The following is a 22215-nucleotide window of genomic DNA, read 5'->3' as shown; positions in this document are numbered from 1 at the left end:
AAGAATATTTGTCACTGTATTTTTTTGTGATGGTGCAAAAATGGGAACAATCCTAATGTTCATCAGTAGAAGACTGGTTAAGTACATTATAATTATATGTAACTTCAAATGATGAAATAAGCTTGTTTGTACTAATATGAAAAAACATCCATAGTATATGAAGTGTAAGAAACGAGGATTTGCATAATACAGATGTCCACAGTGGTTTGACTTTCTTATGGTATGAAAGTGATACACATTCACTAGAAACCATACTTCAAGTACCCATACAACACTGTTTTTCACTTTCAGTATAGTATACAATAAATTGCAGGTGATATTCAACACTTTAGTATAAAATAGGCTTTGTATTAGATGATTTTGCCCAACTGTAGGCTAATGTAAGTGTTCTGAGCATGTTTAAGGTAGGCTAGGCCAAGGTATGATGTTCAGTAGGCTAGGTATATTAAATGCATTGTCTACTTATGATGGGTTTATTGGGATAGAACCCCATCATAAGTTGAGGAAAATTTGTATTTATAGACTACTGTTTTGTATAGGAAAAATTATACATGTGATAATTAGCTATATCATATAGAAGAGGTCCAAATATAAACACACTAAAACTATTAATGCTAGTTACCTCTGTATTGTTGGAATTGTTTAAACAAGCATGTGCAGCTTTTGTGATTAAAAAAAAAAGATCTATGTCTTACATATTCATTGGAAAAAGTCTTGGAGGCTATATAAACATTCTAACAGCATTATTTTGGGGGGAGTGGATAAAATAATAGAAAATGTTCTCTCTCTACTCATCTGTGCTGTTTATATATTTTCAGCATGAACATGAGTTACTTTAATAATCAGAAAAATCAATAAAGGTAGTTACATTTTAGGAAAAAAAAATCCTGTCCATCATAACCACTCATTCAAGCTTATAAAAATACAAGTATCATACTGCAATCTAGTTTTGCGAGGTGCTGCCATTGGAGAAACTGGGTAAAAGGTATCATACTGTATTATTTCTTACAACTCCATGTGAATCTAAAATTATCTCAGTAAAAACTTCGAAAGAAAAAGAAGGTGACGGCCGGGCGCACTGTCTCACGCCTGTAATCCCAGCACTTTGGGAGGCCGAGGCGGGCGGATCACGAGGTCAGGAGATTGAGACCATCCTGGCTAACATGGTGAAACCCTGTCTCTACTAAAAACACAAAAAATTAGCTGGGCGTGGTGGTGGGCGCCTGTAACCCCAGCTACTCAGGAGGCTGAGGCAGGAGAATGGTGTGAACCCATGAGGCAGAGGTTGCAGTGAGCTGAGATCGTGCCACTGCACTCCAGCCTGGAGGACAGTGCAAGAATCTATCTTTAAAAAAAAAAAAAAAGAAAGAAAAAGAAGGTCCCTCATCACCCCGCGCCCCTCCCCGCCCAAAATAAAAACAAAAATCAAGTGCCCTAAATGCAATGTGGTATAATCCTGGAGTGGATACACAAACAGAAAAAGGACATTCTTGGGAAAACTGGTAAAATCAGAATAAAGCCTGGAGTTTAGTTACTAGCAATGTACTAATGTTAATTTCTTAGTTTCAATAAATGTATCATGGTAAATAAGGCATTAATATTGGAAGAAACTGGGTGAAAGGTGTATGGGAACCCTGTACTACCTTTATGATTTTTCTGTAACACTAACATTATCCTAAAATTAAAAGTTTATTTTAAAAAATACAAGTGCTGGGTCCCAACGCACACCCATTTATTCTGCATCTCCATATATTTCTAAAAAGCTTTTGATGCACGGCCTGAGTTAAGAACCACTGCACTATCAGACCACCATTTTAGGAACTTTATTTCCTTCAGAATCATCAAAAAATCTAGACAATGAAGAAAGCAAAAAAAATTTTTTTTTTTGAGACGGAGTCTCGCTCTGTCACCCAGGCTGGAGTGCAGTGGCTTGATCTCGGCTCCCTGCAAGCTCCGCCTCCCGGGTTCATGCCATTCTCCTGCCTCAGCCTCCTGAGTAGCTGGGACTACAGGCACCCGCCACCACGCCCGGCTAGTTTTTTTGTATTTTTAGTACAGACGGGGTTTCACTCTGTTAGCCAGGATGGTCTCAATCTCCTGACCTTGTGATCCGCCTGCCTCAGCCTCCCAAAGTGCTGGGATTATAGGCGGGAGCCACTGCACCCGGCCCAAGAAAGCAAAATTTTAAAATTCAGATTATTTTTCTTAATAATACAGATTAACCTTGTTACAACAAATACCACTAGAAAGGAGGTCATTTTATAAAACATTTCATGGCTAGGCATTATTTGATGTTTTCTCTTTGTCCTCATAAGGACAATAAAAATGAGGTTTGCATCAAACTGTGGTTCCACTCACCAGGTGGTAGAGGCTTCTTATCCGCATCAAACACTAGTAAGTCTTGCTGTCCTTCCCTGAACTCAACATGGAGAATGTCACTAAGAGCTCCAACAAGTTCTGTCACATTTAAGAAGCCTAATTTTTTTGGTGATAGTTGCTCTTTAAAAATTACCTGTCACAAGAAAATAGAAATTACATGAAACAGCATTAGATAACAGATATATAACATATATAGTTGTCCTTGGACAACCAAACTAAATCTTAAAGGGTCAATGAACTCAAGTATCACAGAGTAAGGGCTCACTTCCATACCAGTATAAAACAAACCAAGTGACCAATAATCCCTTACCATAAAACTTCTAGGTCAATGTCAAGTTCCTTTTAAAGCATGTGGTAAACTAAAGTAAAAGTTAGGGTGGGCGCTTTTCACTTCTCATTTTTAACAATGTCTGAATATAAAGCAAAAGTGTTTTAAAAAAACAAGAGGAGAATGCACAAATTACAACAGTTGTAATAAAACTATTGGTATTTCTCTATTTTCCAATAAAGATAATATTCAATATCACTTCTGACATGTACAGAAATTATTTTTTAAAAATATTTCCTTAAATTTTGTTTATTATTTCACCTTAGAAGTTGGAATAAAGGCCAGGTGCGGTGGCTCACGCCTGTAATTCCAGCACTTTGGGAGGCCGAGGCAGGTGGATCACGAGGTCAGGAGATCGAGACCATCCTGGCTAACACGGTGAAACCCCATCTCTACTAACAATACAAAAAATTAGCCGGGCGTGGTGATGGGCACCTGTAGTCCCAGCTACTCGTGAGGCTGAGGCCGGAGAATGGCATGAACCCAGGAGGTGGAGCTTGCAGTGAGCCAAGATCGCATCACTGCATTCCAGCGTGGGTGACAGGGCAAGACTCCGTCTCAAAAAAAAAAAAAAAAAAAGAAGTTGGAATAAATGAGCAGCTATCTATCAGTGTATTTCCCATAGCATACAGTTTGATTTTCTTTAGAAAAGAAGAAAACTCACACCAAATGAAGACAGAAGACAATATATATGGGATAGACACATAAAATACATTCCTTAAACAGAAAACATTTCATATATCTTAAAAGGACCGTCTATTACCAGTTATTTATTCCATAGTCAAAAGCATCACCGACATTGTTTTAGTTTCACTCATTTATATTAACTGTATCTTACAAAAATTCTTAAAACATTAAAAAAAAACTAATCCAAAGGGTTAAAAGTGAAATGTTCTCCCAAAGCTGCCTTCAGTCTTCATATTTTGCATCTATTGTAGGTATTATTCTAAGAAAGACAATAAATATGTTGCATTTATTGTATGTATTATCCTAAGATAATAAATTGGCTTATTTCTGAGCCTAAAAAACAAAACCTGCTACATCTGACTTTTGTTGTTGAGTGACTTCTATCTTCATTCTTTACATGCATTTTATCCTGAAAAACTCAATTAGTGTATTTTTCCCTTTTTAATCTATTGTGCAAATTATCTTTTTAATACTAATGTTAATGCTTTCAGTGGAAGACCTTCTGATATGTATTCTCATCTTGGCTCTTCAGGTAGTCTCCCATTTGAATTTTAATACATTATTCTCAATCCTTTTGGTTTTTAAAGTGAATAAGCTTCAGTTTCCTCAATTTATGTTGTGAATTTATTTTTGAGTTTTATATTGGGTTGTTATCTGCTAAATTCGTCATGAAAATGTAAGCTGCCATCTTCCAGCTTTCTCCTTGCACCAAGAGAAACACGCAGATGAGAACACAGTGCTCATCTGGATTTCTCAATCACTTTGACTTGACAGCTCTTATTCAGAAATGACATTTTCCTGTGACATTTTCCTGAGCACTGTGTTCTCATCTGCTTGTTTCTCTTGGTGCAGAGGAGAAAGCGAATTTATCTGTATTTTGAGCCCTCAGAAATAATGCCACATATCTACAACCATCTGATCTTTGACAAACCTGACAAAAACAAGCAATGGGGAAAGGATTCCCTATTTAATAAATGGTGCTGGGAAAACTGGCTAGCCATATGTAGAAAGATGAAACTGGATCCCTTCCTTACACTTTATACAAAAATTAATTCAAGATGGATTAAAGACTTGCATGTTAGACCTAAAACCATAAAAACCCTAGAAGAAAATCTAGGCAATACCATTCAGGACATAGGCATGGGCAAGGACTTCATGTCTAAAACACCAAAAGCAATGGCAACAAAACCAAAATTGACGAATGGGATCTAATTAAACTAAAGAGCTTCTGCACAGCAAAAGAAACTACCATCAGAGTGAACAGGCAATCTACAGAATGGGAGAAAATTTTTGCAACCTACTCATCTGACAAAGGGCTAATATCCAGAATCTACAGTGAACTCAAATTTACAAGAAAAAAACAAACCCATCAAAAAGTGGGTGAAGGATATGAACAGACGCTTCTCAAAAGAAGACATTTATGCAGCCAAAAAAACACATGAAAAAATGCTCATCATCACTGGCCATCAGAGAAATGCAAATCAAAACCACAATGAGATACCATCTCACACCAGTTAGAATGGCTATCATTAAAAAGTCAGGAAACAACAGGTGCTGGAGAGGATGGGGAGAAACAGGAACACTTTTACACTGTTGGTGGGACTGTAAACTAGTTCAACCATTGTGGAAGTCAGTGTGGCGATTTCTCAGGGATCTAGAACTAGAAATACCATTTGACCCAGCCATCCCATTACTGGGTATATACCCAAAGGATTATAAATCATGCTGCTATAAAGACACATGCACACATATGTTTACTGCGGCACTATTCACAATAGCAAAGACTTGGAACCAACCCAAATGTCCAACAACGATAGACTGGATTAAGAAAATGTGGCACATATACACCATGGAATACTATGCAGCCATAAAAAATGATGAGTTCATGTCGTTTGTAGGGACATGGATGAAACTGGAAATCATCATTCTCAGCAAACTATCACAAGGACAAAAAACCAAACGCCACATGTTCTCACTCATAGGTGGGAATTGAACAATGAGAACACATGGACACAGGAAGGGGAACATCACACTCTGGGGACTGTTGTGGGGTGGGGGGAGGGGGGAGGGATAGTACTAGGAGATATACCTAATGCTAAATGACGAGTTAATGGGTGCAGCACACCAACATGGTACAGGTATACACATGCAACAAGCCTGCACATTGTGCACATGTATCCTAAAACTTAAAGTATAATAATAATAAAATAAAATAAAAGAATTTATCTGTATTTTGGTGAACTGTAATGATGCTGAGTGATCTGATTATTAAAAGGCAGGATGTGAGTTTAATCAGGAACTTTTTAAAAAATAAACACTTCAGCTTCCTTCCCTCTCCCCTCCCCTCCCCTCTTCTTTTCTTCTCTCTGTGGCCCAGACTGGAATGTAGTCGGCTCGCTGCAGACTCCCTGCCTCCGGCTCCCGTGATTCTCCTGCCCCAGCCTGCGGGCTGCCTGGGATTGCCGGCGCGCGCCACCACCGCTGCCTGCTTTTTCTCCTTTGGCTGGAGGCGCGGTTTCGCCATGTTGGCCAGGCTGGTCTCCAGCTCCTGACCCCGAGTGCTCTGCCCACCTCGGCCTCCCGAGGTGCTGGGACTGCAGACGGAGTCTCGCTCACTAGGTGCTCGGTGTTGCCGGGCCGGAGTGCGGTGGCAGGGTCTTGGCTCGCTGCAGCCTCCGCCTCCCAGCCGCCTGCCTTGGCCTCCCAGGGTGCTGGGATTGCAGCCCCTGCCCGGCCGCCGCCCCGTCTGGGAGGTGGGGAGCGTCTCTGCCTGGCCGCCCATTGTCTGGGATGTGAGGAGCGCCTCTGCCCAGCCGCCCCGTCTGGGAGGTGAGGAGCTCCTCTGCCCAGCTGCCACCCCGTCTAAGAAGTGAGGAGCGTCTCTGCCCGGCCGCCCATCGTCTGGGATGTGAGGAGCGCCTCTGCCCAGCCGCCCATCGTCTGGGATGTGAGGAGCGTCTCTACCCAGCTGCCACCCCGTCTGGGAAGTGAGGAGCGCCTCTGCCTGGCCGCCCCGTCTGGGAAGAAGTGAGGAGTGCCTCTGCCCGGCCGCCCTGTCTGGGAAGAAGTGAGGAGCACCTCTGCCAGGCCGCCCATCGTCTGGGAAGTGAGGAGCGCCTCTGCCCGGCCGCCCCATCTGGGAAGTGAGGGGCCACCCATCATCTGGGAAGTGAGGAGCGCCTCTGCCCGGCCACCCATCATCTGGGAAGTGAGGAACGCCTCTGCCCGGCCACCCATCGTCTGGGAAGTGAGGAGCGCCTCTGCCCAGCCACCCATCGTCTGGGAAGTGAGGAGCGCCTCTGCCCGGCCACCCATCGTCTGGGAAGTGAGGAGCGCCTCTGCCCGGCCACCCATCATCTGGGAAGTGAGGAGCGCCTCTGCCCGGCCACCCATCATCTGGGAAGTGAGGAGCGCCTCTGCCAGGCCTCCCCGTCTGGGAAGTGAGGAGCGCCTCTGCCCGGCCACCCATCGTCTGGGAAGAAGTGAGGAGCGCCTCTGCCCGGCCGCCCATCGTCTGGGAAGAAGTGAGGAGCGCCTCTGCCCGGCCGCCCATCATCTGGGAAGTGAGGAGCGCCTCTGCCCGGCCGCCCCGTCTGGGAAGAAGTGAGGAGCACCTCTGCCCGGCCGCCCCGTCTGGGAAGTGAGGAGCACCTCTGCCCGGCCGCCCCGTCTGGGAAGAAGTGAGGAGCACCTCTGCCCGGCCACCCCGTCTGGGAAGTGAGGAGTGCCTCTGCCCGGCCACCCCATCTGGGAAGAAGTGAGGAGCGCCTCTGCCCGGCCACCCCGTCTGGGAAGTGAGGAGCGCCTCTGCCCGGCCACCCCATCTGGGAAGAAGTGAGGAGCACCTCTGCCCGGCCACCCCGTCTGGGAAGTGAGGAGTGCCTCTGCCCGGCCACCCCGTCTGGGAAGTGAGGAGCGCGTCTGCCCGGCCGCCCCGTCTGGGAAGTGAGGAGCGCGTCTGCCCGGCCGCCCCGTCTGGGAAGTGAGGAGCGCCTCTGCCCGGCCGCCCCATCTGGGAAGAAGTGAGGAGCGCCTCTGCCCGGCCGCCCCGTCTGGGAAAAAGTGAGGAGCGCCTCTGCCCGGCTGCCCCATCTGGCAAGAAGTGAAGAGAGTCTCTGCCCAGCTGCCCCGTCTGGGAAGTGAGGAGCGCCTCTGCCCAGCTGCCCCGTCTGGGATGTGGGGAGCACCTCTGCCCGACCGTCCTGTCTGGGAGGTCTACCACGGAGGCCAGAAGCAATGTGGGGGCTGGACGTGGTGGCTCACGCCTGTAGTCCCAGCACTCTGGGAGGCCGAGGCGGGTTGATCACTTCAGGCTAGGAGTTCGAGACCAGCCTGGCCAACATGGCGAAACATATGAAAAATACAACAGACAAACCAACCAACCAACCCAGCAACAACAAAACAGGTCTACCCTGGAGTCATACTCTAATTTTTTCTATTTTCCTCCCTTTCTGATCCTTTATCCCACTTTCTTTTTCTTCCTCTTCCTTCTCCTTCTTCTTTGTCAAATAGAGGATTGAGTTATTATCATTGATCCATACAAAGTCCTTCTCTCATTTATTTTCTTTAATTCCCACTCCCCGTTTCTATTCCCCGTCTTCCCATGTGCAACCTTCCTAATATGTTTGATACGCATCTTTTTGTTTGTATGTATTTTTAGAAAATGTTTGTTTTGTGTGCAAAAAAATTAATTAAAAAAAGAGATCTACAAAGAAAAAAATAATAAAGTATTAGCATTAAAAAAATAAACACTTCAGTTAAATTGGCAAAAACAACAACAACAACAACAACAACAAAATTCCTCAGTCACCTAGCAATCACTTCCCTGGAAGTAACCATTATTGCCAGTTCCTTGTTAAAATGTTCCAGAAATTATCAAAACTCAAACATGATTCAACATAATAGATTACATATACTACGTACATCTTGCTTTTTTCAATTATTATCTCAGTACATGAAACACAGTTGAGTTTTGCTAGCTGATCCTGAGACTCAGTTTCTTTTAAAAGGTTAGTCAATTTACTAATATGTCAGATATATTTTATCCTAATTCCTTTGTTATGCTTTCTGCTTTATTGGCTCCCAACTATGAGCAATGAAGAAACTGATGGGCGGGGAAAAGTGGCTCATGTCTGTTATCCCAGCACTTTGGGAGGCTGAGGCAGGAGGGACTGCTTGAGGCCAGGAGTTAGAGACCAGCCTGGACAATATAATGAGACTATGACTCTACAATTTTAAAAAAACTTAGCTGGGCATGGTGGCATGTGCCTGTAATGCCAGCTACTCGGGAGGCTGAGGCTGCAGTGAGCTATGATTGTACCACTGCACTCCAGCTTGGGCAACAGCAAGACCCTGTCTTAAAAAAAGTAAAAAAAAGAAAAGACAGAAAGAAATTGATATATTTCTACTCCCATCCTCCTTACTTTCCTTCCACCTTCAACGAAATTTTAATTATCCTTTTCTTAGAGTTTAGATTTATGCCTTCATATATGTGTATATATCCTGTTTACATGATTTTGTTTCCTCAAAGTCTGACAATCTTGTAGTACAAACACTTTATTTCCTGCAAATTAGCATAATGGATATCCCCACAGGCTTGATCAGATTTATGTTTGATCTCTTTGACAATACTATAAGTTATGATATGTTCTAAAAAGGGGCACATAATATCTGGTTGTCTCTTTTTTGGTGTTGTTAAGAGCCATTATTAGTCAATTCCTAGATCCATTACTTTGAGGGTTTTAATAGCAGCATTCTGTCCATTCCTTTTCATTATTTAGTTGGAACACTCTACAGATGTATGCTTTCCCTCCTGCTCTTTGCTTATCCAGCTGTATCAATTCATTTAGGAATGCCAAGATAAGTGATTGGCTCTCTTTATTTACCATTTTTAAAGAAAGTGAATTAGTTCCATCATCCTCTATGTTGAGTCATCAGTTTTTTTAGTATCATATAAACTCACAGAATATATTTGATAGGCTTCAAAATATTGCAATTATTATCCTTATTGTAGCCTGAAATAATTCTTCAAGTGAATTCCTAAGCTCTTCTAATGTGAACCTAATTTTTAATAGCTTCCTTGCTGGTCTGGTATGACAAGATGTTCCAAACTCAATTTATGTAACTAGCATATCCTTGTATACACAATTTGAATTATCTCCTAGTTATTCATTTGCTTTATATCAAATTATACAACAATGGTCTCAGAATACTACCACCAATATAATCAAAACAAAGTAATTTTGCATATGTTCACCCTTTCTTCTTCCACTATTTTGTGTAACTGTACTTTGTCTACATTAGCAGAGTACATTGCCACTAAATACTACATTCTCTCCCCCCAACCCTCATTTGATCTTAGTTGTATAAATGGCATTCACTTTCAGTCCTTTTATCAATGTCTCTCTGGTGTGATTTTGGTTTTCTGATGTTCATTCTCCAGTAGATTCCTCAGGAAGGGCTCATGGGAACAAGAGTTCTTGAATTCTTGCATGGTGATAATAGCTTGTCTGGCTCTCTGCAATTGAAAGTCAGTTTTGCTAGCTAGAGAATCTTTGGCTCGTGTTTTGAGTATATAAAATAAGTCACTCCCTTTTCATTTAGCTTAAAACATTGCTGTGAAAATGTCTAATAATTTAACTTTTGTTTCCTTTATAAGTCACTTGCTGTTTTTGTTTAAATGCCCAGAAAATTTTTTTTTCTTTTAAGTCCAGAAATTTGATATTGGTCATTCTGAGTTGATATTGTCAGATATGCAGTGTGCTCTTCAAAACACATAGCCTCCATTTCAGTAAGGTTCACTTGAATTCTAGTTTTTAGGCTTCATTCTGTTTCCTTCTTTGGCTTTATTATTCATGTTGGCTCTTCTTTGCCTGTTTAATACCTGTCATTTTCTCTTGAATCATCTTTATCTCTCCTTTTTTTTCCCTAAGATTTTCTTATGTAAAATTTCAAACATAGAAAAAGTTGAAAGAACTGGATACTGAACTCTACCACTATAGAGTTGCTATGTCATCTATGTATCCAACCATCTACCAACCCATCTTATCTTTTATACACATTTCAAAGTGACCTGTAGACATCAGTAGCCTTTACCCTAAAATAGGCCAGCACGTACAGCATTAACTAGAAATCAGTATGTGTTCACTTTTAGGTAAAATTTACACACAGTGAAATGCACACAACTTAAGTTTACCAGTCAGTTAGCCCTGATAAATGCAGAACGGTGTAATCCAAACCCCTATTCAAGATACAGAACACTTCCATCACCTCAGAAAGTTCTCCCTTTCCCAGTCACTCCTAGAGACAAACTTTTTTTCCACCATAGATTATCTTTGGCTATTGTATTATTTAATATAAAAGACATTCTATAGTATGCTGCTGTGTGAGACTTAATTCCGCAGCAACTATTTTTCAGATTCATCCACACTGGTTCATGTATCAGCTATTTACTTCTTTTTAAGTGGAATAGTATTTTGTTGTACAAACATACCACAATCTCTTCATTCATTACCTTATTGATGAATAGTAGGCTTATTTCCAGTTTTGGGAGGATATAATGTATAAAGCTGTTATGAATACTATCATATAAGTCTTTGAGGATGCAGACTTTGAATAAATATCTGGGAGTATAATTCTGGGTCAAAGGATAAATATATACTTATAAGAAATTGTAAGAACATTTTCCACAGTAGTTGTGCCATTTTACACTTGCACCAAAAATGTGAGTTTATCATGTTTATCAGTCACTCATATCTGCATTTGTGAAGTTGGGCCATTTACAAAAAGAATTGTTTGGCTTTCTATTATGGAGCTATAGACTGGTCTTTATGTATTCTGAATATAAGTCCTTTGTTAGATGTATGATTGTAAATATTTCTTCCCAGTCTGTGGTCTGCCTATTCAATTTTAAATGGGGTCTCCTAAATAGAAGCTAATTTTGATGAAGTCTCATTATCAGTTTTAACTGATTACTGCTTCTGTGTCCTAAGAAAGCTTTGCCTGTCCAGGTCATTAATATATTTTAATTAATCTAGAAGTTTTAGAGCTTTGATTTTTTCATTTAGGTCTATGATACATCTTGAAATAATTTTTGTACATGGTGTCAGGTTGGGGTTGGGATTCTTTTTTTCGTATTCAGTTGTATCTTGCATTCAGTTGTTCCAGCATCATTTGTTGAAAATATTTTTTCAAACTCCTGGCTTTAAGTAATCTTTCCATATCAGCCTGCCAAAGTGCTGAGGTTACAGGCATGAGCCACCATGCCCAGAGCTGAAAATACTTTCTTATCCCTTTTGAATTCCTTTGGCACCTCTCTCAAAAATCACTTCAGTGTATATGGGTGGATCTCCTATGCATGCACTGTAAGGCCAAATTCATGGATTTGTTAGTATCTACAAATAGCCTGCAAGAATTATGATGGGGACTATATTGAATCTATACATTAATGTTATCATGTTCATATAATGTTATCAATAATGAGTCTTCTCACCCATGAGTATGTTATACCTCTCCATTTTTTTTTTATTTTTTTATTTTTTATTTTTGTTTGTTTTTATTATTATTATACTTTAGGTTTTAGGGTACATGTGCACAATGTGCAGGTTTGTTACATATGTATCCATGTGCCATGTTGATTTCCTGCACCCATTAACTCGTCATTTAGCATTAGGTATATCTCCTAATGCCGTCCCTCCCCCCTCCCCCAACCCCACAACAGTCCCTGGAGTGTGATGTTCCCCTTCCGTTCCCCTTCCTGTGTCCATGAGTTCTCATTGTTCAATTCCCACCTATGAGTGAGAACATGCGGTGTTTGGTTTTTTGTCCTTGCGATAGTTTACTGAGAATGATGTTTTCCGGTTTCATCCATGTCCCTACAAAGGACATGAACTCATCATTTTTTATGGCTGCATAGTATTCCATGGTGTATAAGTGCCACATTTTCTTAATCCAGTCTATCGTTGTTGGACATTTGGGTTGGTTCCAACTCTTTGCTATTGTGAATAGTGCCGCAATAAACATACGTGTGCATGTGTCTTTATAGCAGCATGATTTATAGTCCTTTGGGTATATACCCAGTAATGGGATGGCTGGGTCAAATGGTATTTGTAGTTCTACATCCCTGAGGAATTGCCACACTGACTTCCACAATGGTTGAACTAGATTACAGTCCCACCAACAGTGAAAAAGTGTTCCTATTTCTCCACATCCTCTCCAGCACCTGTTGTTTCCTGATTTTTTAATGATGGCCATTCTAACTGGTGTGAGATGGTATCTCACTGTGGTTTTGATTTGCATTTCTCTAATGGCCAGTGATGATGAGCATTTCTTCATGTGTTTTTTGGCTGCATAAATGTCTTCTTTTGAGAAGTGTCTGTTCATGTCCTTTGCCCACTTTTTGATGGGGTTGTTTTTTTCTTGTAAATTTGTTTGAGTTCATTGTAGATTCTGGATATTAGCCCTTTGTCAGATGAGTAGGTTGCAAAAATTTTCTCCCATTCTGTACGTTGCCTGTTCACTCTGATGGTAGTTTCTTTTGCTGTGCAGAAGCTCTTTAGTTTAATTAGATCCCATTTGTCAATTTTGGCTTTCGTTGCCATTGCTTTTGGTGTTTTAGACATGAAGTATACCTCTCCATTTATTAGTCTTCAACTTTTCAACAATATTTATTAGTTTTCGGTGTACATGATTTATGTTTCTTTTGTTAAACTTATTTCCAAGTAATTTGACAATATAATAAACAGAATTTAATTTCATTTTCCAATAGTTTGCTACTTACATATGAAAATACAATTGATTTCTGTATACTAACCTTGTATTTTGACCTAACAAATTAGTTCTAGTAGCTTCTTCATGGATTCCTTAGTATATTCTACATGAACAATCATGTTTTCTACAAATAAAGTTTTACTTTTTTTCTTTTAGGTCTTCATGCCTTTTATTTCCTTATTACACTGGTTAGAACTTGCAATACAATGTTGAATAGAAGCAGTATGACTGGATATACTTGCCTTGTTCCAGATTTTAAGGGGAAATTGTTCAGTGTTTCACCATTGAGTATGACAAGTATATTAATAGGTTTTCACAAATGCACTTTATCAGAATGAGGAATTTATTTTCTATTCCTAGTTTTCTGAGAGTTTTAATTGTGGATGGGTATTAAATTTTGGTAATTCTTTTTCTGCATCTACCAAAATAATCACATGGCTTTTCTTCCTTGTTATTCTATTAAAATGGTGAATTACCTTAATTCCTTTTGAAATGTTACTCCAACCTTGCATTCTTAGGATAAACCCCTCTTGTTCAGGAACTGCTGAATTCAATTTACTACTGTTTTGTAATAGACTTTTGTGTCCACGTTATGAGAAACATGTTCTAATTGGTTTTTTATAATGTCTATGTCAAGCTTCAGTAGCAGGACAATGTATTTATAGAATGAGTTGGGGAGGCCAGGTTGGTGGCTCATGCCTGTAATCTCGGCACTTTGGGAGGCTGAGATAGAAGGACTCTGAGTTAAACACCTGCCTGGGTAACACGGTGAGACACTGTCTCTAAAAAAAAAATTTTTTTTTAATTGGCTGGGTATGGCGCCACATGTCTGTAGTCCCAGCTACTCGGGAGGCTGAGGCAAGAGGATTACTTGAGCCCAGGAGTTCAAGGCCAGATCATGCCACTGTACTCCAGCCTGGGTGACAGAGACTCTCTCTTAAAACTAAAAAAAAAAAAAAAAAAAAAAAAAAATGAGTTGGAGAATATTCTCTGCTATTTTAAGAAACAATCTGTATATGATTAATATAATTTCTTCCTTAAATGTTTTACAGAATTCACCAGCAAAACCAATATACATCCTTTTCGGTCTTACTGTACCACTTCAAATAAAATATAAGAATCTTGCAACCCTATAGTTCCAGGTACTGCCCCTCCACTCATTATGTGGTAGTTTTCATATGCATTACATTTTCATGTTATAAACCCAATTATTTAATGCTGTAATTTTTGCTTTAAACAGTCATATATTTTAACTGATCAAAAAAGGCAGTCTTTCATACATGCCCAGATATTTACTACATCCTTTATTCAATCCTTCCTGAAGATTAAAGTTCCAATCTGGCATTATTTCCTTCAGCCTAAAGAACATTATTTAGCATTCTTATAGTACCAGTCTGCTTGCAATTCTGATTATCAAGAATGTCTATCTCATCATCTTCATTCTTGATATTATCACGGGATATAAAATATTGAGTTAACAGTACTTTTCTTTTGGGTACATTAAAGATGTCATTCCATTGTCTTCTAGGATTGCTTTAAGAGGTCAGCCATCATTTGTATCACTGTTCTGTATGAAGTGTGTTATTTTCAGTCTGGCTGCTTTCAGAATTTTCTACTTATATTTGGTTTTCTGCATTTTTACTATGATGTGCCTATGTGAGGTTTTCTCTGTATTACTTGTTTGGGGTTTTCTGGGCTTCTTAGATTTATAAACTTCTTTCACAAGATTTGGGAAATTTGGGCCATTATTTTTTCAAATATATTTCTGCTGTGCTTTCTTGGGTTCCAATTATATTAATAGATACATTAGGCTGTTTGGTTTTATTCCACAGGTCTCAGGTCACTCAAGTTCTGTTCTGTTTCTCTGTTCTTCAAACTGGATAATTTCTATTGATCTGTCTTGAAGTTTACTAAAGGTTTCTTCTGCCATTTCCAATTTGCTATTAGTGAATTTTTTACTTCAGATATTTTAAGTTATGAAAATCACTTGGTTTTTATAGTTTCTTTTTCTGCACTGAAATATCTTATCTCCTCATTTACTCTGAATACATATTCCTTTATATCCTTTAATATGGTTGTAAGAGTTACTTTAAAACCTTTTTTGCTAACTTCAATATCTGCATCATCTCAGAATTTCCATTGATCACCTTTTCTTTGTCAAGGGGTCGCATTTTCTTGTTTCTTACTATATCTAGTAATTTTGGTTTGTGTTCCAGGCATCATGATACATGTATTGTAGAGAATCTGGAATCTTTTATGCTCCTTTGGTGATTATTGTTTGATTCATTTTAAATTTGGCTGAACATAAACCCAAAATCTGCCACCCTGTGATGGCCAACAGCTGAAATATCTTCAGTTCTTTTAGCCTTAAAAGAACAGAGGCTGCTCTATGTCTGCCCCAAGCATGTGCAGTTAAAGGTCAGGCAGAGATCTGAGCAGAGCTTATGTGCCAGGCACTGTTCTAAGTGCCTTATTTTTAAGTCATTTAAACTTCACAAAACTCTATAAAGTAGGTATTATCTTGACCTAACATATTGTCTATAAGATAGCACACAGAATTATATACCTTAACCATTATGCTATACTATCTCACAATATCCATGTTTTTACCTATAAATATACTATAGTTTTCATGGCACAGTAGTTAAGAGTTAGGATTCTGAAGCCAGACTGCCCAGGTTAAAATCTTGGCTCCACCTATTACTGGATGTTTCATGCTTAGGCAAGTTACTTCTCTGTGCCTCTATTTGTTGTGAAAACAAAATGAACGTATGCCAATATGAAAGATGCTCTGGATAGAGCCTGGCACACAGTTAACATATGTATAGGACTTATCTTTTTAAAAACTGGATATATGGCATTAGCTGAATTATTCTGCAACTTGATTTTTTTTCACTCAACATTATGGTTTTAAAAATGATTCATGTTGCAGAGCAGATTTGTTTTATACTACTACATACAATTCCACTGTATAAATGTCAATCTCTATTCATTATCCTACTGAGGTCCATTTGTTTCTTATTTGTTCCTATGTTGTGCTGTGCACTTCTTTACATATCTTCATGTGTACATGTGCAAGAGTTTCTCTAGATTGCAAACGTAAAAGTGGAACTACTGGATCCCTGAGGGTGCATGCCTTCAACTTTACTTGATAATGCCAAAATGCTCCCTAAGAGCATTTTGTCCCACAAGCAGCGTATGAGGTATTCTGCTTCTCCACATTCCCACTGACATTTGGTATAATACTGTAAGACATTAATGGGATAATCTTTATTATAATAATAACAATAAGTGGTAAAAATATCCTTCCTATGCATAATCAAGTATTTGTTAAAGATCATATTCTCAAGTCTGATAATAAAGACACTAAAATGCAAAACAAAATGTTTCCGTTTTAGAGCATAGACCTGGAGAATCCAAGGAGTAGCCACAACATTTCCATCTATCACAAGAAATATAAGCCATAGGGGAACATCACGCTCCGGGGACTGTTGTGGGGTGGGGGGACGGGGGAGGGACAGCATTAGGAGATACACCTAATGCTAAATGACGAATTAATGGGTGCAGGAAATCAACATGGCACATGGATACATATGTAACAAACCTGCACATTGTGCACATGTACCCTAAAACCCTAAAGTATAATAAAAAAAAAAAAAAAAAAAAAAGAAATATAAGCCATAAAAAATTAGGGTTGGGGAAAAGCAAAACACTTACCTCATACTCTCCAAGCAGTTTAGAAATAAACAAACCCTCCGGGAACTTAGATACAACCTAATAAATAGAAAGTGAAATACAATATAGACACAACTGAAATGCTGAGTGACACAATATTAAAATAATATAAACAAATAACAACAAAGGCAAAAGTAACATTATTAAATGAATTTTAGTCATATTACATTGTTTTTTTTAAATGAGTTTCCAGTTTTAAAAAACATTAGAACAAAAAGAGACTGTGATTTCCAACATTTCCAGAGTTGAGAAATCATTATTACATGATACTGCAATACCACAGCTCTCCAGAAACTCCTGCACGTCTTTAAGCTCAGCTAACACATTTAGCTTCAGCTCACATAAAACATCCTACAGCACAGTTTCAAGCATTTTAATTGTTAGAAAAGAAATGCAATAAACACTAGAAAAAACTTTGGAAAATAAAGTTAAGCAAAAATAAAAGATCTGTTAACAGCATTACTGTCCATACATACATCAAAAATCTATTTAATATTAAAACAAGGTCAATATTTCTATAGCCAGCTTTTAAATATCATACCAAAGACATCTTTTCATGTCAGTAAAAACAGATAAACATTTTTACTGGCCACAGATTTTTCAAAATATTAAAGACACCTAAATTTATTTGATCTTCTTTTTTGTTTCTTATTTTTCATCCCAAATATTGTAATGATTATCCTCATGCTTGAGTTCTGCATACTAGTTCAATGATTTTTAGAATAATTTCCTAAAAATAGACTTACTCTATCCCAATAAAGTATAAAAATCTTTGTTTTCTAAATTTTTCCAGATATATTTTATACAAAATTCTAATTCAAGCTTCAGAAAAATATAAAGTAAAAATTATTTCAAAATCCTGTGACCCAGAGACAGCCATTGCTACATTTAGAGAAACACCCTTTCAGAAACCCCTTTATGTGTGCACATATGTTATTCATGATTTTATATGAAAGAACAATTCTAAACACACTATTCTATAAAACCTGTTTTTAAAGTCCAACAATATGTCAAGGAGAAACTTCCATGTAAACTAAGAGAAACATACATAAACTTTCTCATAAGCTACATGACATCCCTAGTTTGGAGAATATCCAATATTGATACATAACCAATCCTTTAAAATTAATTTTAAAACTAATTTTTCTCCAATTTTTGGTACCACAAAAAAATCATATTCACTCTTGTAATCTCTGCCTTTGGGAGGCTGAGGTGGGGGAATGCCTAATGCCAGGAGTTCAAGACAGGCCTGGGCAACAGAGCAATATCCTGTCTCTACAAATTTTTTTAATTAGCTGGGTGTGGTGGCATGCACCTGTAGTCCCAGCTACTCGGGAGGCTGATGTGAGAGGATTGCTTGAGCCCAGGAGTTGATGGTTGCAGTGAGCAATGATTGCACCACGGCATTCCAGCCTGGGTGACAAAGCAAGACCTTGTCTCTTAAAAAAAAAGTCATATTGAATGTCCTTTAACAAGTAATTATTGGACACTTGCTCAAGTGTCTAAACAAAAAAACAGGGCCTGAATGCATCAAGGTTTTTGCATCTCTCCTAGTGAAATCATGACAGTTGAAATGGAATAATATAAGACAGTACAAGCTGTAATAGCACCTTGATTACTCAAAGCAGGATTAACAGCTCCCACCAAAAATTTAAGTGTACATAACTCTTTGGCTCAATACATAACACCAAAGAGTTTTCACTTATTAGTAAGGTAAAAGAAATAAGACCAATGACATAAACAGGCAATCCACATAAAAAATATATGTGACTACTAAGCATATGAAAAGATGCTTAATGTAAAAATCAAGAGATAAACTAAAACAACGTGATTGGATAGTAACACCTGTCAGTGGGAGTATAAATCTGTTCAAGCATTTTAGAGGGCAATTTAGTAATATTTATAATCAAAACATAAGATGCCTCTGACTAGCAATTCCACTTCTAGAAAAATGTCCATGGACATTAACTGGAGAACTTTTTCCATAGCCAAAGATAAAAACACCAAAACTTTAATCAATCATGGATCTCTACGTGAAACAGGGTGCATCAATGTAATGGGATACCACACATTGGAACAATATTTAATGTACATTTATAAAATTGGTATTTGGAAAGATCTTGAACTGTTTGTCAACAGTGATTTACTGGGATGACGGGAAGAAGGAAAGGAAGAGAGAACTTATGGAAGAACTTATTTGCTAAATAGTTTGATGTTAAAAATTTTTAGGAGTATGTATTTTGTTTCTTTTTCTTATTCTAAAAGAATTGTCACTTAGTTTGCAGTATATTAAAGATTAGATGTAAATTAATACTTGCAGACAAACTCAACCACAAATGATATATAAATTTATAAACCAATTATTATTGTCTCCCAGAAACAGAAATTACTTACAAATTTTATCTTATGTTTTAGTTCTGAACTGATAGTTCCTCCAGGTCCAATTTGTGCAATAACTGATTTGAATGTGTTCTCCAGCTATGAAAAAAGAAAAAAAAGGTCACAGTCCCCTTGCCCAAAGAAAGTCAAAGGTAGATCTAAATAATATGTAAAGAAAAAATCTATAAAAGGAGACATATTGCAATTAAATAGACAAAATACTGTTCTTAAGAGGAACTGTAACATTTCATACCATACGAAATACACTTAGAGTAGATAGAATCATTATGAAACTAAATGCTGAGGAATTTTCTAGGCTAACTAACATTCTCTAACAATTATTCTAGAGTCTATTACTCAATCCCATACTCTTACCCAGAAAGAATTTTTGTTACTAATTTTCTCCTATTTATAAAAGTATTCCATGTTTATCGAAAACATACTTAATGAATGCCTAATGCAGGGAAGAGATGGGATGGTGGAATGTCCCTGGATGGTGGGACAACTGGCCCTAAAGGGCAGGAAGGAAAAGTTTTTCTGTTGTAATGGAAGCAAAGAGAGTGGGGGAAAAGGTAAGGGTACAAAGAAAGGCTCTGTAAATGTGGAGTCAGAAGGTACAGAGAGTTAAAATCTGATAGCTCCTGCATTCTCTGAGTTCAGAAGCAAGGCCCACTCCTGAAAGTAAAAGGAAAGAGGAGGGAGGTCAGACATTTGAGAAAGTAGAAAAAGTGGGAAAATAAAGTTAAGGAAATATTGGATGATAATCTAAACTTAGCAGGTAGGAAGTCAGGACAGGAGGAATCTGAGTTAAGACAGTAGAGTCTGAGGATTTTAGTAGAGAGAAGTCAGTGGCATATAGAGGCCCCACTAAAATAAAATGATCATGCATGGGAATAATTGAAAAGTAAGCTGGAAGGACAGGAGGATGTGATCGGAAAGTAGCAGGGAGAATATCCATTTAGCCAAGGTCCAGTGAACAGCCACAGCAGGAGAACTAAAGCGGAGTGAAAGATTGTGGAGTTATGTTCAATCAACACTAAAGTTGATAACTGAATGTAAAAAAAAAAAAAGTCACAAAGATATAAAGAAAAATACCAATTACCTAAAATCCTACCACCCAGACACAATCACTATTAATACTTTTTCCATCTAAACTGTTTCTTTTGGTCTTTCTTCTTACTCTTACTTGGCCTGACATTACTTACAAACTGTGTAACCTTTTAGGTTTCAGTTTCTTCACCCGAAAAATGAAGATAATCTCCATCTCTCACAAGGCTGATGAGAAAACTAAATGTGATGAGGCACGAAGAGTGCATAACTAATGCCTGGCACATGGTGTGAGCATGACCCTTGCCTGCTCCTCTGGCAAGCAGCGCTTACCATGGCAGGATTCTCCCTCTGGCACTGACTACTCTTCTTTTCATCCAATACCATTGGCACAGCATTCAGCAGAAGCCCCTCCAAGTTTTGGCGAGTGCATGGCTCCCTATCAAGCTTCTGAGGGTTTTCCCCTATTTTCACATTTTCTTGGGCATTTCCATGGGTCTGGGAAGGAGAGGATTAGACACCTATGATTATATCATTAGCTTTAACAAAAGGTACCTAGCCCTTAGTCTTAGATTCTTTACATTTCTGCTGTAGTTGCCATGAGATAATTTCCTAAAGCTCTCCCAGTGAACAGTAAGATAATCTTTCTAAAGATAACTGATCTTTCCATCCGAAGGTTCTTGCCATTTGCAGATTCAATAACAATAACGTATTAAGTTATCACTGTGCTAGGTGTTTCAGGGACAAAAAAAGATTACCTTTGACGGTGTAATTCCTCTCAGGGCACTTACAATTAAGTAGGGAAGTGAGATCAACGCATAAACATCTATAACCTAAGGCTGTAAGTGCCAGAAGGCTTCCTTTTATAAGGACCTTGCAGGATGGAGTGAATTCTGCAGACACACATGGTAGAGAGAACATTGAAGGTAGAAGGAACTTCATAAAGAAAACTGAATAAAATCGTTTGCCTAAGGCATTAGGGAAATAGTGAAAGAAAAACTAGAAAGGTGGATTAATGTCCCATTACAGAATACCTTAACTGCCAAGCTAAAGAGTTTTTCTTGGTTATACAGGCAAAAACAGAGATACTGATACTAGAGATTTTTAGCAAGGGAGACAGATTATCAGAACTGTAATCTGGCAACAGAAGATTAGATTGGATGGGTGGACAACCAGTTAGGAAACCACTGCAACTCTCTAGGCAAGAGTTTTAACTGGGTGCTGGGAGAGAATAGAAAAAGAAGGGATATGACAAAGGTGGAATCCATAGAAAGTAGGAAAGACAATGAAGAGGAAGGAATCGCTGATTCTACAGGGATGAATGATGAGACCAGAGAAACTGCCTCAAGGACCTCAAGTTCTATGTAGGAAACAAAAGTACCATGGAACAGAGAGGTAGGCTTTTGTTGTTTTTTAATCAATTATAAAATTTGGAAAACTGGGAGGTAAATGGCAGGACGGTGATTACAGACTTGATGTGTCTCTCTGGATCATGGCTTATGACAAAGGTCGGCAAATTATGGCCTCTTTTTGTGCTTCCCATAAGCTAAGAATGGTTATATTTTTAAATGGCTGTGGGAAAAGGTACTATTTGTGACATGTGAAAATTATATGAAATTCAAATTTCAGTGTCCATAGTTTTATTAGAACACAGCCATATTCACTCATTCACATATTGCCTATGGCTGCTCTTGTGCTATAAGGACAGTGTTTAGTAGATGCAGAGAACATTTAGCCTGCAAAGCCTCAAATATTTACAATGTAATCTGTTAGAGAACATATTTGCCAATCTGGGGTTTAAGATAGCAAAATGGTGAGCTTTTAGCTAGGAATAGAATGCTTCTGAAAACAGTAAAAAAAAAAAAAAAAATTACCTCAAGCAAAATGTCTAA

The 22215-nt window shown here is 38.6% G+C and overlaps 1 protein-coding gene across 7 annotated transcripts in view; it reads right to left on the bottom strand.

Moving 5' to 3' along the window:
• The window catches only part of TDRD5 (tudor domain containing 5), a 114798-nt gene that overhangs the window by 62295 nt on the left and 30288 nt on the right, over nucleotides 1–22215 (bottom strand). For 6 of the 7 annotated variants that reach the window (XR_010117660.1, XM_063627433.1, XM_063627428.1 and 3 more), the window contains 4 exons: nucleotides 20657–20821; nucleotides 19292–19375; nucleotides 16880–16936; nucleotides 2359–2512 (listed from right to left, as the gene is read on the bottom strand). Coding sequence is in view for 6 of the 7 variants with exons in the window: in XM_063627433.1 (XP_063483503.1) it covers nucleotides 2359–2512; nucleotides 16880–16936; nucleotides 19292–19375; nucleotides 20657–20821 (460 nt within the window). In the remaining variant the exon portion in view is untranslated. The remainder of the gene's footprint in view (nucleotides 1–2358; nucleotides 2513–16879; nucleotides 16937–19291; nucleotides 19376–20656; nucleotides 20822–22215) is intronic. The other variant, XM_063627431.1, reaches the window with a different exon arrangement.

Source organism: Symphalangus syndactylus, chromosome 12 (assembly GCF_028878055.3).
Source record: "Symphalangus syndactylus isolate Jambi chromosome 12, NHGRI_mSymSyn1-v2.1_pri, whole genome shotgun sequence".
NCBI lineage: Eukaryota > Metazoa > Chordata > Mammalia > Primates > Hylobatidae > Symphalangus > Symphalangus syndactylus.
This window is presented reverse-complemented; position numbering and strand designations above follow the sequence as displayed.